General features: G+C 42.5%; 1 protein-coding gene across 1 annotated transcript in view; it reads right to left on the bottom strand.

Annotated features, from left to right (window-relative positions):
• The window catches only part of SNX29 (sorting nexin 29), a 557,276-nt gene that overhangs the window by 115,950 nt on the left and 423,488 nt on the right, over nucleotides 1–17,838 (bottom strand). The window contains exon 20 of the mRNA XM_038762809.1: nucleotides 10,640–10,780. Coding sequence (XP_038618737.1) covers nucleotides 10,640–10,780 — 141 coding nt within the window. The remainder of the gene's footprint in view (nucleotides 1–10,639; nucleotides 10,781–17,838) is intronic.

Genomic DNA, 17,838 nt, shown 5'->3' with positions numbered 1-17,838 from the left:
TGATTATTTTTCGTATTCTTATTGAGGCAAGATATCAATTCCATGGGCCTGTATGACTGCTTTCACTTAAGCCAGCAGGATTATTATAAATTTCAGATCTAATTACTTCTCCTATCGGCACGCTTGCTGACAAATTTCAACTGGGCACCTACGAACATCAGCCTGGTGAAAATCAATGAGTTCAAAACTCATCACGTTCTGGTGTTTGCCATACAATGGAAATCAGCATTTGGCTTGTGCTGGCTGCTTCATAGCAATCCCTCATCCCAGAGGCAGAAAACCCAGCTGGACTGTTTCTCCTCTCATCATTTTAACATTTCATTGCAGCAGGAAAGATTGGGAGAAACCTCAAACTGCTCTGACCTACCAGGAATCAGTTTGTAGCTATGGTGCTGGGTAGCTCTGTTAAGAACAAAGGACCAGAAACTGCATTAAACCGCTGGATAACCCTACTTTTTCGCTCTCTTCCTTGAGTGAGCCCCCAGCTGCATACCTGCACAATTACATTCATTCCTGCTGGATGGACTTGAAGACTAATCTCCGGCCTCAAGTAACCAATACCGCAGGCATCAGTCTCAACCTGAGGCTTGATGAAAACTTACTGGATTAAAAAAAAAGACTCACTATTCTCTGTCAGGGTGGGCACAAAGGAGAAGTGTTGCTTTGCTCTGAAAGGGAGCTGAATCTGGATTTAAGATGACTTCCTCGTCTGCAGTCCAGCAGGGAGGAAAGGAGCTGGGTTCTAATCCAAGGAGTTTGGACCAGCGCCATCCTGGGCAGTGGATTTAGCACAGGTGTGAACAGATGAGAGGTGGCAGATCTTCGGCCCGACCCCCAGCTCTGTGTCGCCAGACATCCCACAATGATTGATAACCCAACAAATGGAGGGTTAGAAAAAATGCCAGGAGATTTGCGCTTTTGAACATGGTTACTAATTGTTGCATCGTATTCTCCTGAGTGCTTAGTAGAGTGCTCTGCACACAGTAAGCACTCAATAAATGCCAGTGAGCAATACATCTGACAATAATGAACATTTGTAGATTTAAAAATCCAAATTTCCTTATCGCTCAGTCCCAACCACAGTGCAGGAATCCTCATCTAATATTCTGTAAGATCCTTGCTGTATACTTTAAAGTGGTTAAACCGTCCCCCTCTTGACCTCTAGTATTATAATAATAATAATAATAATAATAATGGCATTTATTAAGCACTTACTATGTGCAAAGCACTGTTCTAAGCGCTGGGGAGGTTACAAGGTAATCAGGTTGTCCCTCAGGGGGCTTGCAGTATTAATCCCCATTTTACAGATAGGTAACTGAGAAACAGAAAAGTTAAGTGACTTGCCCAAAGTCACACAGCTGACAATTGGCAGAGCCGGAATTTGAACCCATGACCTCTGACTCCAAAGCCCATGTTCTTTCCACTGAGCCACGCTGCTTCTCTAACTGTACTCCCCCTAAATGATAGGTGTCCAGAAAAAGGTAGACTATTGTATTTTCATGGACACAGTGAACAAGGGTTCCACGGATTTGTTTTTAGTAACACTCAGCCATGTGGCTGGCTGGACTCTCCCCTAGTAAATGATGGATGATCCTCGTCCAATCATGAAAATCTGGGGGGGCTGAGGACTGGTGCAAAGGATTGATTATAGGGCTGGTGGTTTGCCCAGCGCCAATCACACTTACTTAGATCTGCCTGCAGCTTTCCACTGGGACAGTGAGGGCAATGAGAGTAGGTGGGCAGAGTGTGTGCAACAATTTCACATACCAAACCCATCTGGGGTCAAAAGGATAACGCTGATGCTGGGCCACTGTGCCAGTGGTGGTTGCCACAGCGGCCGTGGCCACCCAGCCTAGCCGGCTACTGTCAGGATTCCAGTGGGTTGTGCCACCAAATGAGGTCCCCTGGGTGGTTCTTGACCACTAGAGAAGGCATTCATTCACCTGCTTGGACCCTTTCGCTGCAGGGAGGGATGGTTAGATTTATGGATACAATCTTCCCATCAGTAACTTTACCTTTGAACCAAACTACAACTATTTATGATATAGACACTGGAGAAAACTAAGGACAAGTTCCCTAAAATCAGTAAAGATTGAATAAAAGACGTTTCCATTAGGAAAATCAATTAAATCAACCAGCGGTACTTCCTGAGAGCTTACTTATGTGCAGGGCGCTCTACTAAGTGCTTGGGAGAGTACACAATAACAGAGTTGGCAGACACATTCCCTGTCCACAATGAGTTTACAATTCTTTTCACGTCTTTCTCTCCCATAAGAGGGTAAGCTCTCTGAGCAAAGGCCATGTCACAACTTTGTTTTATACTTCCCGTGCTCTGACTACAATGTACAGCTACTAGTCTGATTATCAGCCTTCTTGCTGACCTCCCTGCCTCCTGTCTCTCTCCACTCTAGTCTATACGTCACTCGGCTGCCCACATCACTCTTCTACAAAACATTCAATCCATGTTTCCCCACTCCTGAAAAACCTCCAGTGGTTTCCCCTCCACCTCTGCATCCAACAAAAACTCCTTACCATCGGCTTTAAAGCACTCAATCACCTTGTCTCCTTCTACCTTACTTTGCTGTTTTCCTACTACAGCCCAGCCTCTCCCCCTCCTTCCCCTCTCCATCCCCTCTGCCTTACCTCCTTCCCCTCCCCACAGCACCTGTATATATGTATATGTGTTTGTACGTATTTATTACTCTATTTATTTTATTTGTACATATTTATTCTATTTATTTTATTTTGTTAACATGTTTTGTTGCCTGTCTCCCCCTTCTAGACTGTGAGCCCACTGTTGGGTAGGGACCATCTCTATATGTTGCCAACTTGTACTTCCTGAGCACTTAGTACAGTGCTCTGCACACAGTAAGCGCTCAATAAATACGACTGAATGAATGAATGAATCCACACTTCGCTCCTCTAGTGAGAAGCAGTGTGGCTCAGTGGAAAGAGCCAGGGCTTTGGAGTCAGAGGTCATGGGTTCAAATCCCGGCTCCGCCACTTGTCAGCTCTGTGACTTTGGGCAAGTCACTTAACTTCTCTGGGCCTCAGTTCCCTCATCTGTAAAATGGGGATTAAGACTGTGGGCCCCCTCGTGGGACAACTTGATCACCTTGTAACCTCCCCAGCGCTTAAAACAGCGCTTTGCACATAGTAAGCACTTAACAAATGCCATCATTATTATTAGTGTCATCCTGTTCACTGTACCTCGAGCTCATCTATATCACCGCTGAACTCTCACCCAAATCCTGCCTCTGGCCTGGAATGCCCACCCTCTTCATATCTGACAGACGGTCACTCTCCCCACCTTCAAAGCCTTATTGCGGGCACATCTCCTCCAAGAGGCCTTCTCTAAGCCCTCGTTTCCTCTTCTCTCTCTCCCCTCTGTATCCTCCCTGTACCTGGATTTGCAAACTTTATTCACCCCTCCCTCAGCCCCACAGCACTTATGTACATATCTGTAATTTATTTACTTTAATGTCTGTCTCCCCCTCTAGACAGTAAGCTCATTGTGGGCTGGGAAGCAAGGTGGCCTAGTGGATACAGCATGGGACAGGGTGACGGAAGTATCTGGGTTCCAATTTATTTATATTCATGTCTGTCTCCCGCTCCAGACTGTAAGCTTGCTGTGGGGGAGGGAATGTGTCTGTTTATTGTTATACTGAACTCTCCCAAGCACTTCGTACCATGATTTGCGCACATTAATTGCTCAATAAATATGACTGAATGAATCCCAACTCTGCTACTTGCCTTGGGCAAGTCACTTAACTTCTTAGTGCCTCAGTTACCTCATCTGTAAAATGGGGATTAAGACTGTGAGCCCCATGTGGGACAGGGACTGTGTCCAACCTGATTAGGCTGTATCCATCCCAGTGCTTAATACAGTGCCTGGCACATATTAAGTACTTAACAAACACCATAAAATAGAAAAAAAACTGAGAACAGGTCTACCAACTGTTATTTTGTACTCTCCTAAGCGCTTTAGTACAGTGCTCTCCATAAAGGATGTACTCGATGAATATGAATGATCGAGCCTCTCTGCCTGAAGAGTTTGGACACAAAAGTTTTGCTTCCTCCATTTTCAGAGAAACACAGATTGGGCTGCCAACATCTCCAGGACCAGACTGGCCACTATGCAGGTTCCAAGTCTAGGAATTCCTTGGCAGATTCCAGTGGCTGGAATTGGCTGGAACAGCCGGACGGTAAGGTCTGTATCTGGGAGTCCAGAAAGACTTGCGAAAGGATGATAATGTGGGCAGTCAATCCCACCGGCATCATCCCACACTCTGCTGGCCGGGATAATGTCCCTTTATTGCACAATAGGAATTTGCTGCCTTCAGCAATTGTGCTTGCCTTGGGAAGCAATTGGGAATGCAGAAAGCGAGACCTTTTCCAAAACCTAATGTGGCCCAGCCTGGTTCTTCATCGCCCTTTCTTGTGTTCTAAATGAGAATTTAAACATGCTATTTCTACAAGATGACCTATTTGAAGCTTAAGAAGAAAAGATATGCTTTTCCCTGTTTTCCAGAAAAGAGAAAAGTAGAAAAGGCTGCCAAATGACCTTTCGATGAACTAATCTAGTCCTCTAAGCGAAGAAAAAAATCTCAACTGTCCAATGAAGCACAGCAAATGCTCCCTTATTTTACAAGTTAAGCCCTTCAATAACCAACAACAAGCATTTCCCTAAGACTCCATAAAGTCTATTTTAACAAGACACCCATCACCGAGATTCCTGGGGCATCTACCTTCACACAAGCTTTGGAAAACTCTTTCTCATTGTAGGAAAGAACCAGGAAATTCATTCCTTCAATCGCATTTATTGAGCGCTTACTGTGTGCAGAGTACTGTACTGTGCTTGGGAAGTACAATTCAGCAAGAGATACAATCCCTGCCCGCAATGGGCTCACAGTCTAGAATAAATCATAATGCCCAAGGAGGGAGTGAGAACAGAACCACTTCCCGATGATCTCTTCTGATCAACTCCAGTTTTCCAGCAGGCACCAAAATGAGTAAGGAAGGGAACTTGAATTATTGGACTTAATTTTCATGTAATAGCCTCAAAAACAAAATCAATTAAAACCTCAAATTTCCTTTTAATTTGATTAAGCCTAAATTTTCATATTCAAATTGAGGCTTCCCTTTCCAAAATGCTCATATTCTTAATAAGCATAATATATATATGTATTCCCTCAATTGTCATTTTATGTAAAATATAAAATATATACTTATATATATTTTATGACAATTGAGGAAATATGTACCTGACAGGTACAACAGATTACATTTCACAGTTGTTGATAGAAAGGAAAAACTGTTTTAACACGATTCTGGATTTGCAGTTTTACAAAAGGATATGCATACTTGGTGAATGATTTGGCTTTGTATTCTTTAGTAGACCTGAGTGTTATCCAATTTTTTTTAATTTTTTTGATTCCAACCCTCAAAATGCACGCTTGGAATATTAAAAAGACATTTTGAAGTCAAATCCTGCTCTTGCAAACTATATGGCTAATGCTCAACACTTCACTGCCAGTAATTTCTCTGTCAGGAATGTAAGGTCAAATAAAAACTGCTTACTGGGTTACTTTTTTCTCAGCCCTGCATTCTATAGTAGAAGAGATGATACCTGAAAAATGGGTAAATGTATTGCTATTCTAAATTGCCACGAAAGAAATAGCTGTAGTGGTGGTTTTAATGGTTTCCTTGAATAGCATTCTGGACTACAGATTCTAGATCAGAATACTTAATGATCTCAGAGATGACAGAAACTTTGAATGCATTATTTAGCCTCCCTAAAGACACATTCGACATGCTTTCTGCTTGAAATTATCCTACAGTATTCCAGTGGGCAGGCAGATAATTGTTGAAGTGAGAAAAAAATGTTCAGAAGATCCTTGCCATCTTTCAAATAAAAAAGAAAACCCTATTGATTTTTCTTAGCCAATGGACAATCAAAGGGCTTTAGAAGCTTACTTGTGAATAACTGTCATCCAAACAGCTACTGACCAACACCAGGGGTAACTGAGCCTTTGAGACGGGTCGGTATCCAAAAATCATGCAATTATAACAATGAAACCATTACCTCATTGCGTTATAAATCCGCTCTTGAAAACAACAATCATTTTGAGAATTCCCCAACTACTTCTTGACTTGCAGCCAAAAGTGTTACAGGAAGCAACCACGTCTTTGCCAGAAAGGATGAAGAAGGACAAATTGCTACTGTACCAGTCAATTAAATGGTCAAGGTGACAGCTCATCCAGGTGAAGATGTTTCAGTTGCTTTGATTCTTGGCAACTGTCAGCCACCCTTTGGATGCCTTCGCAATAAAGGACCTCCCTTTCCCAGCTCTCAGTAAACACAGGCTGCAGGAACGGAAGACTTACACGGACCAGGAGCAGTCAAGGGCATGAAACCGTCCCCTGTAAACTTCAGGTATTTGATCACCTAGAGTCACGTGATGCTGGGTCTCTTCCGCCGCGTTCGTGACATAACAGAGTAAGGCCACACAGCACTCGGCGTGACAATCTCCCCGAGCCCAAACAAAGCTACATCCAGAACACAACAGTGATGATAAAGAATACAATCAACCCATTTTGCACTTTAATATCAGCAGATCTCAAAATTGCAACATCCCAAAAGCAATCTCCAAGCTGTCATGTGACCTGAAGGGGTGCCTCTCTTGCTTACCACCCGGAAAAGCACTTGTGGCTGAGAGGAACTACAGTTTTCATGTAATAGCTAGACTACTGTATTAGACTCCTCCCTGGTCTCCAGCCTCTCTCCCCTCCCATTTATACTACACACAGCTAAATGGATCATCTCCCAAATGTTACTATCAAAACACATCTCTCCACTCCCCCAAAACCTCCACTAGCTTCCCATTTTTCTCTCATCAATCAGTCAATTAAAATCACCCGAGAAGCGGCATGGCCTAATGAAAAGAACCACGGACCCAGGAGGTAAAGGAGCTGGGTTCTAATCCCCACTCTTCCACTTGTTTGCTATGGGACCTTGAGCAAGCCACTTCACTTCTCTGTGCCTCAGTTCCCTCATCTGCAAAATGGAGATTCATTATTATTATCATTTATTATATAATAATAATGGTATTTGTAAAGTGCTTACTATAGGAATGGAGACAAGCAAATTTGGTTGGACACAGTCCCTGTTCTACGTGGGGCGCAGAGTCTCAATCTTCATTTTACAGAGGAGGTAACTGAGGCACATAGAAGTGAAGTGACTTTCCCAAGGTCACACAGCAAACAAATGCTGGAGTCAGCATTAGAAACAATGGCCTTTTGACTGTCATGCCCATGCTCTATCCACTCTGCCATGCTGCTTCTGTTGTCCCTCCTAGTTAGACTGTGAGTCCCATGTGGGATCTCATTATCTTGTATCTACCTCAGCACTTAGTACAGTGCTTGGTACATAGTAAGTGCTTCACAAATACTAGTTATCATTATTATTATCATTATTACCTCATGATGAGGATAAATACTCTCCAGTACCTCTCCCCATACTATGTATCAGCTCACTTCACTCATTTTCACTGAACCTCTTCCTTCAAATCTAACATTTTTACTGAAATATACTCTCAATTATCCCACTCAATCCACTTTCAGACCATTCCAGCCCCCCTTAAATCCAAAAGACCACAGCACTTCCTACTTGCAAAGCCCTGTGAAAACCCCAACAAGTCTTCCTCCTATTAGCTGCCCGAGTGGTATCTACCCATCAGTCTCTTCTAGCACATATATATTTATCAAACCATTCCTCAGCACTTTCTATATGTGTATAAATCAACTGGATGTTCAATCATTTATTCTGATTACTCCACTTGAAAAATACTGTGCTTCTGTTGTACTTTCCCAAGTGCTTAGTACAATGCAATGCTCCTTGTGGATGCTTAAAAAATAAACTGTTATTGTTGTTAAAAATAAATTACTAAAGTGTTACTTTTCAAATCAGCTGGCAAATGTTTGAATGAGGAAGTAAAAAAAAATCAATACCCCCTTCTAAAAGTCGAACTCTACCCAGATAACCAATTGTTCTTGATTATTTTTGTAGTGAAAACATGGCGACAGATATTACATTAAGCAAAATGGGAATTTACTCAGGTGGTAAATGCAAGAAATTTAATTTTCGCTAATGATTGGAACTACCTAATTTTTTATTTAAAGGTTGTTTAAATTCATAAAGCCTCTTCTGATGCTTTGAGCTACTCTTTTAATTAGTGCTTTTGAAGCTGGTTTCTATGGAACATTGGAATTCACAGGTGGTCACATGGGACTTCGTAAAAAAAATGTATTTGTGATTATTGTACAGTCTGAACTCCTTAGTCTATTGTTGCTTTAGATTTATTTCTTTGGAAACCGTAAGCAAAAATGGTTTGATACTATTTGGCATAAGTGACTCTTTGCACATATATTTACTGACAATCCCCCTAACCCGCCACCACACAAACACACACACACACACAGACACACACAATATGTGCAGCTACACTCTTTGCCTGCAACATCTGGACAGGGGCATCCAGTGTGGCCTGGAGGAAATATGGCCTGGAAGTCAGAGGACCTGGATTCTAACTCGAGCTCTGCCAACTGCTTGCTGTGTGACACAGGGCAAGTCATAATGTCTCTGTGTCTCCGTTCCTCAACTGTAAAATGAGGATTATCTCCCTTTTAGACTGTAAGCCCATGCAGGATAAGGGACTCTGTCCAGCCTAATTAACTTGCACCAATCCCAGTGCTTAGAATAGTGTTTGACATAGACTAAGCACTAAACAAATACCATAAAAGGGTAGGGCAAAGATCCTTCAAGTAAGTAAATTGTCTCCTCATCCCCTTCCCTACTCCTCCTGTCCCTTCCCAACACCCCAAACTCACTTTTCCCCCACACCTCCCTAGCCTGACTTTCTCCTTAATCCCAATTCTTGTTTTCTTTGAACTTCACCCCAACATCAGCAGTTGTTTCAGGGGTGACTGCTACCATTACCCCGTCCCCCTTCCCTGCTCCTTTTCTCATAATCATCATCATCATCAATCGTATTTATTGAGCGCTTACTATGTGCAGAGCACTGTACTAAGCACTTGGGAAGTACAAATCGGCAACATATAGAGACAGGCCCTACCCAACAGTGGGCTCACAGTCTAAAAGGGGAAGACAGAGAACAAAACCAAACATACTAACAAAATAAAATAAATAGAATAGATATGTACAAGTAAAATAAATAAATAGAGTAATAAATATGTACAAACATATATACATATATACAGGTGCTGTGGGGAAGGGAAGGAGGTAAGAAGGGGGGATGGAGGGGGGACGAGGGGGAGAGGAAGGAAGGGGCTCAGTCTGGGAAGGCCTCCTGGAGGAGGTGAGCTCTCAATAGGGCCTTGAAGGGAGGAAGAGAGCTAGCTTGGCAGATGAGCAGAGGGAGGGCAGCTTCTAGCTCCACCTCTCCACCAAAGCACCTGGAATGAGGCTGTATCAGGGCAGCATGGGGGCGGCCATCAGTGCCGCCACTCCCCACTCATCTGGTCCACAGAATGTCCCACTGCCCATTCCCTGGCTTTGCCCACCAGGAAAAGGGAGCACAAAGCCCGGTAGGAGAAGGGGAAAGGAGCCTGCTGCATCCACACAACACCAGCTGTTGCTATGACTACAATTCAGGCAAAGGAAATAAATTAGTGGGGACATGGAAAGGCAGGCAAGGGTGAGTGTGTGATACTGGACTAGGAAGAGAGGAGTTTAGCTCCTGGGAACAGGAAAGGGCCAGGAGAGCCCAGGGCATGAGAAGGAAGGGAGGGATTTTTACAGTAGAAACTCTACATTCCTGCAGGGCTGGATCATTCCACCAAGCCTGGTTCTGGACCGGATATTAATTGTCACAGGTCTATGGAAAAATGGACCTCAAGTTACCCAAATACAGCCATCTACAATACAATCATATTTTCAAGGAGTGCAATCCTCTTGGTATTGTGGGTTTGCCTGAATTAAAATATACTAGGGTCACTGCCATAAATTTTATATATTGGCTCTTCACCAGTGATGCATTGGTGGGTGAGGTGGAAATTTCTTGGGAGTCTGAAGCAATTTTACAAAGATTCCATGATTCTAAATAGCCTCTAACCCTCTGGTTTTTCCTGACCTTTTTTTTCCTTACTGTCTCATACTAGAAACCTATAACCTGATACAGAATCTCAAGTCTGTAGTTTTTATGGACTCAATTCCACATTTCTCTAATAGGAAAATGATTTATTTGTTTGGAGATGGAGATAAAGTTGTTTTATGTTTGCTGTCTTCTGTGTTTGTTCTTACTTGACTGAATGAATTTTCTAAACTACTAGTTTAAGAGATTATTAAGAAATATCATTTCATGTTGAGGTGATATTTGAATCAGTAATAATATCCTAAGCCACCTGGCCTAGATGCTGATCTTCTGAGAGAGGTTGATTCCCACCTGATTCTCTATTTAAATTTCAAGGGGATATTTACAAGTGCTGTTTTTGCAGTATCTGAGATTGACAATGTTTTATCAAAATCAAACGAAAAATACTAAATCATCTTGCATGCCTTCTCCATGACACTACAGTAGCAAAACATTAGCTAATAGGATTTGATCTTATATCACAATACCTTATTTCCAATGGCCTTCTTGGGTGGGAAGTTATAGGCTCTTACTTGGGGGTACTTATTTTGTAACTTGTGATGCAAACTTCGGAACTCTGTATACCGTCTATATACATTCCATTCATCGTCCTTTATCCTGATATAGACCTGTTGAGAGTAAATGAGAAACAATGGAATTTAATCCAAGAGCAACAACTTTGTGAAGATGGCACGAACAGAGTGCTTTGACCCAAGAGTTCCTTATGCTAATCAATCATACTTATTGAGCCGAGAGTCCACAGGGAGAGACAGACATTAAGGGATATTTAGATAAGGGCTGGGGTACCAAAGTGATAAAAAGTTGATGTACTAAGAATTAATTCTCTATAAATATACTTTTGGCTTGACTCTGTCTTCCGAATTTAATAAGCCACTGAATGTTCCTAGTTCTCATGTACCTCTGCAGCTTCTATAGAATCCAGTGAGACCCAATTATAAATGATGAGAATTATTAGCGACCTAAAGAGGAACATAAAATTATGTTTCTCAACCCTTGCTTCTTAAAATATATGAAGCAAGGTTAAAAAAATATACATATCCAGGCTTTCTGAATTCTCAAACTGCTTTCTTATTCACAAATGTCAATCACTTGCTTACATGTTCCTCAGAGATAATCTGAACCTCCAAATTATGTCTTGTTTGTGAGGCTTTGGAATGGACCACAAAAAAGAAACCATGGCAATGTTATCGAAATGCAATGAAATCACCATACATTATATTTAGTACGCATCAAATGATACTAAGTACAAAGTAAGTTAAACTTTGCTGAATGAAATTCCTCCCCTCTAGGGCCTTAAATTTCAAATGAGACAACAATGAAAATGACAAACAAATAACCAACCCAGGACATCTGCAGTGTACAAGGGGGATTAAGCAAATATTCTCCAAAATAAATGGAATTAGAAACCCAAATATTTACAACTATTCAGTGCAATGAGTTATGTAAATCAGTCAGTAAACAATATTTAATGGGGCACTGCTTGAAGGGGAGAACATCATTAGAAAATGCTTCAAGAAGTGGAAGAGAGCATTAGCTAGTTCTTAAGGAAGGGAGGCAAAGAATTGGGCTGTGGTTTGGAATTTTAGGAGGAAATGCAGAAGGAATATTTAATAAATTCAGCAATTTCTTACTATAAATTACTGTTTTCCACTCAGGTATCAAGCCTATCACAAAGCGCGTGTATTTCTAAGCCCAATTTTCACAGCTTTTTAAGGCCTTTGTGGCCTTGGGATCATTCTGGAATTTTCATCAAATACAAAAAGAAAGCAGAGAAAGGCATAATGATTTAAAAAAAAATCTCATAAGTGATATTGTCTCAGTTTTTTCACATGTTTTTCAATCTTTCCCAGCACCAAAAAACCCCTCAAAAACCTTTAAGGGATCTCCCTCATACTAGCCTTTCTCTTTTAAATGATTGTTCTGGAAAATAATGTAATTGCTGAAAATTAATAGAGAATAGAATGCTTTCCACTTTGCATTTTTCATAGACCTTTTTGTATAGCCAATAGCTTCCTGCTGGAAACGTGATGGGAGATCATATATTGTTTTTTTAAAAATGCACATTTATTCATTCATTCAACAATTGTGTTCACTGAGCACTGTATGTATCAGTGAACCCTCTTCCCTACTCTGAGCAAAACAAACTACCTTTAAATATAATTTTCTATTAGATACACTTATCCAATTAGATTAATTTCCCCAATTTTCCTACCAAATGCTCTCTCCAGCCTTACAAAATGCAATTCAAGTAGGTGAGATGGTGGGAGACCATTTTGGGTTTTCAAGCTACATCTGAGGGAGCTAGAATGCTTGCCAAAGGATAAAAATGAAACTTCAAGGTTTAAGAAATAAGCCTGAAAAACAGAGTTGGTATCACTACCAACTTGCACTTCCTGGCCCTTGCAGTAGCTAAACCGCATTTATTAGATGTTTATTGTGTGCAGAGCAGTGTACTAAGTGCTTCAGAGATACAAAACAGTCGATCTTGGTCACTCTGTTCCTCTAGTTGCTCACCTGTAAAATGGGAATTCAATGCTTGCTCTCTCTCCTACTTTGACTTTGAACCCCATGTGGGGCAGGGAACTGAAACCTATCTGATTATCTTATATCTACCCCAGAACTTAGGGTAGTGCTTGACACATAGCAAATGCTTAAACAAATATAATAATCATAATAATAATATAGTTGGTAGACACAGTCCCTGCCCCTAAGGAATTTACAATCTAGTGAGGGAGATGGACATTAAATTACAATTAAGGGAAGCAACTGGCACAGAACATAAGTGCTGTGGGAGTGGGGTGAGAACATTAGTGTTTAGTTGGTGGACTAAGTTCATGGGAGAGACCGTTGGAATTAAGGTTGGGGGAGGGGGGTTGAGAGTTTAATCTAGGATGACTTCTTGGAGGAGACATTACTTCAGTAGGGCTTTGAAGGTGGGGATAGTGCTGGTCTGTCAGATTGGAAGTGAAAGGGGTTCCTGGCTGGAAGGAGGCTATGATGGCAGGAGGCGAGAACGAGGCACGGTGAGTAGGTTGGTGTTAGAAGAGCAAGGATAAGTGGGAGGAAGAGAACTAAATGAACCAGTATTTATAGAGAGAAGTAATCTCCCCCCTCCTTCCCTACACAAGCCCCTTGATGACCTATCATCCCGCCTATCGGTTTGCTGGGGAAGGAAGCGGATAGATCCACTTATAGCCACCCAGCCAGGACCCCAAGGATCTACACACAAAGTGTGGAAGGCTAGCCTGGGGACCAGACCCTCTAGGACTGCCTGCTATTCAGTACACTGGAGTTAAACTGCTTTCAGTATGACCCCTCCCCTCACCAAGACCAGGAAACCTCCCAGTTTTTGTTTTTTAATGATATTTATGAAGTGCTCCAGGCAATGCACTAAGCACTGGGGTAGATACCAAGCTAAGCAGGTTAGACACAATCTATATCCTACATGGGGCTCACAGTCTTAATCCCCAATTTACAGATGAGATAACTGAGGCCCAGAGAAGTAGAAGTGGCTTGTCCAAGGGTCTCCCAGAAGATAAATGGAGGAGCTGGGATTAGAACCCAGGTCCTTCTGACTCCAAGGCTCATGCTCTAGCTACTAGGCCATGCTACTTCAGTTGATGTCCACCTCCCCAAGCTGTTTCACCAAACTCCACCTTTACCAGTTTGAACCTATAGTCATCCTTACCACATAAAACTTATTTCAAACACTCTGAACAATTATATGTCTATTCCCATACTCAGATCTTATACACATAGCGCTATTTTAGATGAATGTCTAAATTTTTATCTGTTAGATTTTAAGATCCTTGAGCGTAAAACCCACGCCTTTCATTCATTCAATCGTATTTATTGAGTGCTTACTGTGTGCAGAGCACTGTACTAAGCGCTTGGGAAGTAGAAGTTGGCAACATATGGAGATGGTCCCTACCCAACAGTGGGCTCACAGTCTAGAAGGGGGAGACACAGAATAAATAAAATAAATAAATAGTTTTAATAAATATGTACATACATATATACAGGTGCTGTGGGGAAGGGAAGGAGGTAAGGCGGGGGGCATGGAGAGGGGGAGGAGGGGGAGAGGAAGGAGGTGGCTCAGACTGGGAAGGCCTCCTGGAGGAGGTGAGCTCTCAGTAGGGCCTTGAAGGGAGGAAGAGAGCTAGCTTGGCTAGTTGCTTTCACTACTTTTATACTCTTCCAAGCACTTACTATAGGTCTCTGCAAGACATGAAAATCAAATGAAAAACTACCGTTCGACTGCTTTCAGTAATAACATACTGCAGATTCGTTATGTGAGGAGTCACAGGCAGATTATTTCTCAATAAAGTCTGAGATTTTAAAATCCATATGTTAAACTTTGCAAACATCCACTATCCATAATCCAGGGCAGTAGCGCTGCCTAATTTTACTATCAGGTCAAGTTTCACCAACTGGTGCTGGAGGGTCTGCTTTTGAATAATACGGCTGGAATGTTGGAGTCTCTGAAAGAGTTATACAGGTGAAGTTTTCTTTCTCTGTCCATATTACATTCCTCTCTCCCTGTACTTCTTGTAGTATAGATTTTCTGCCCTTGTCTCCTAGTCACTATGAGTTCTCTCTTTTAGTTGCTCCTTGTTCTGTCCCTCTCTCAATCTCTCACCTTGCCCATCAACTTTCTCTCCCTCCCACCTTCTCTCTCTCAGTCCTTCCTCTTGCTAAACAGAGCCGGCTTTGGATATTTGACTGCCCAAATCGGTCGCCCCTCCTATTCCTCCACAACCTATTATGGTATGCAGCATTCTGTATTACATCTCCACATTACCCCGCACGGGCCTACAACAGTGCAAAATGATGTCACACGGAAGCCCATTTGACTCCCCCATATCTACAGTTCTTCCCCCAAGGGAAGCCCTAAACCTCACCCCTTGATCCAGACCCATAGCGTGGATCTCACAGGTGCCGTTTCTGACTCACCTCGCCACATCCAGGGGTGGTTGTACCTAATATGTGATGTTGACTTGGCTGCTGTGCCTCACTGACTAGACCGGGGCTAAGCCAGGATAATTTGATCCGGGAAGAAAATGTTCCTGTCCCTTCCTATCTCCATCCTATCTTGTCTGTCTTGAGAGGCAGCTTGGCCTACAGGATAGAGCACAGGCCTGGGAGCCAGATGGATCTGGCTTCTAATCCCAGCTCTGGCACTTGTCTGTTGTGTGACCTCGGGCAAGTCACATAACTTCTCTGTGCCTCAATTCCCTTAACTATAAAATGGGGATTAAGACTGTGAGCCCCATGTGAGAGAGGGACAGCATCTGACCTGATAACCTTGTATCTACCCCAGCACTTAGAACTGTGCTGTGAGCCCACTGTTGGGTAGGGACCGCCTCTATATGTTGCCAACTTGTACTTCCCAAGCGCTTAGTACAGTGCTCTGCACACAGTAAGCGCTCAATAAATACGATTGAATGAATGAATGAATGCTTGGTACACAGTAAGCACGTAACAAATACCATCATTAATCATTATTATTAATGATTAAAAATGAGCCATTTTGCACTCTACCCCCTCACTGAGGGGAGACAAGCTCTTTGTGGGCAGGGATCATGTCTTCCCTCCCAAATGCTCAATATAGTGCTATGCATAGAATAAGTGCTAAATAAATGCCACTGATCCTCAGGCTGAAGCACAGTTAGGCTACTTAACCATAAAATCCCATTAACAGAATAACATAATAATGATGGCATTTGTTAAGCGCTTCCTATGTGCAAAGCACTGTTCTAAGCACTGGGGAGGATACAAGGTGATCAGGTTGTCCCACATGGGTCTTAATCCCCATTTTACAGATGAGGTAACTGAGGCACAGAGAAGTTAAGTGGCCTGCCCAAAGTCACACAGCTGACAATCAAAAGTATTTATTAAGCACCTCCTGTAGACCGAGGGCAGTACAATGCACTGGGGTTGGGACTGGTAGACAAGACCCCTGCCCTCGAGGAGCTTTCAGTCTAGTGGGGAAGAATTCCTTAGGGACCGGTTTCATTTAAAACAAAAACCAGCTGTAGAGAGAGGGCTGAAAACCAGATAAGTGAAAAAATGCCTCCAGGGTTTGAATGGCTCAAACGGGACCTGAGTAGTTACACAATTTAGTTGAACACATTCCCCTAGAGTTAATTTTTAGTATTTCCCAAGAGTGGTAAAATTGGGGTCATTAGTTGCATTTCTCGCTTCAAAAGCCCAATTAAACATACAATCATGCCGCAGTTGTCTATGACCTCTGGTTTTTGAAATAGGGGAGAGGGTCTAAAGAAGAGGCAGCATTTAATCTGGATGTGACAAGGAGGCACAAGTCTTCATCAAAGGGAGGAGCACAGTGATACTTTGCAGCCACACCCAAATTAGCAGTCAACGTTTGCAGGAGAAAGTGAGAAGGACCATGATAGAAAGAAAAGCCCTCGGAAAACGTCTAGAAGCGAAGGAACTGAAGCTCCAGTGCAGGAGCCTCTTTTAGAAAAGCAGGATGAGGAAAAATATAATCAGTTGGAGCAACATTGTAAAGAGCATGAGAGCAGGCAGACAAGTGCCTTTCGTTAATACGGCATTATTCAATGTGCTTCCATGCCAGCCGACGACAGAGGCAGAATAGGGGTATAGGGGTAGGCAGTCAATAAGAATATACTGAACCTCCTCCACTGGCAGAAGCAGATAACTTGAGCCAGATGTTCCAGAGAAGAGTGACTGAAAGACTCACATTCTAAAAGTAATGATTCCAATGCCCGTGGCTAAACAAAGTATGTGCTCAGAGGACTAGTAAGAGGTTCGTTATTTGCTTCGAATACCTGGTTGCATACCGTGCACCTGTCGGTAAAAACAGGGACATCTGGAATCAGCCTTTCCTTGAAGCCATAGAAATTAAGCATTTTCAGAGACAAACATGGAATGTCACTCTGGTAACGATCTTCTTTAGTGTGTGACAATGTGATGATACTGATGATGAGAAAATGGACTAACAACCCTAAATTCAACCTTTGCCTATAGGAAACCTTGGGTTGGGATAAAAGACCAACTACAAATGAGACCGTACAAAGAAAACCCAGCATAGCCTGAGTGTACTACTCAATGCACAGCACCTGATAAATATCCATTAAAATGAATCAGGGAAAAAAAAGTTGGAGGTGGAGTGGGGAGGAAAGTTGCTGAAGAAATTTCCCTTGTTCTTTTCCCACATCACCTTGGGATTTTTTAAGAAGGGTGTTGGAAGGAAATAGATGGCTAACAACTGAAACGAGAAACCTTGGGGAGTTTCAAACAAAATCTACCTCTCCAGCCTAATCCTCTCTCCTTACCTACAGTCTCATATTTCCACCTGCCTTCAGGACATCTCTACTTTGATATCCCACTATCAACTCAAACTTAACATGTCCAAAACAGAACTCAATTTCCCACCTAAACCCTTGCCTCTAAACTTTCCCATTGCTGTGCACAATACAGCGTGGCTCTGTGGAAAGAGCATGGGCTTGGGAGTCGGAAGTCATGGGTTCTAATCCTGGCTCTGCCACTTGTCAGCTGTATGACTTTGGGCAAGTCACTTAACTTCCCTGTGCCTCAGTTACCTCATCTGTAAAATGGGAATTAAGACTGTGAGCCCCATGTGGGACAACCTGATCACCTGGTATCCTCCCCAGCGCTTAGA

The sequence above is a fragment of the Tachyglossus aculeatus genome, chromosome 21 (assembly GCF_015852505.1).
Source record: "Tachyglossus aculeatus isolate mTacAcu1 chromosome 21, mTacAcu1.pri, whole genome shotgun sequence".
Lineage (NCBI taxonomy): Eukaryota > Metazoa > Chordata > Mammalia > Monotremata > Tachyglossidae > Tachyglossus > Tachyglossus aculeatus.
This window is presented reverse-complemented; position numbering and strand designations above follow the sequence as displayed.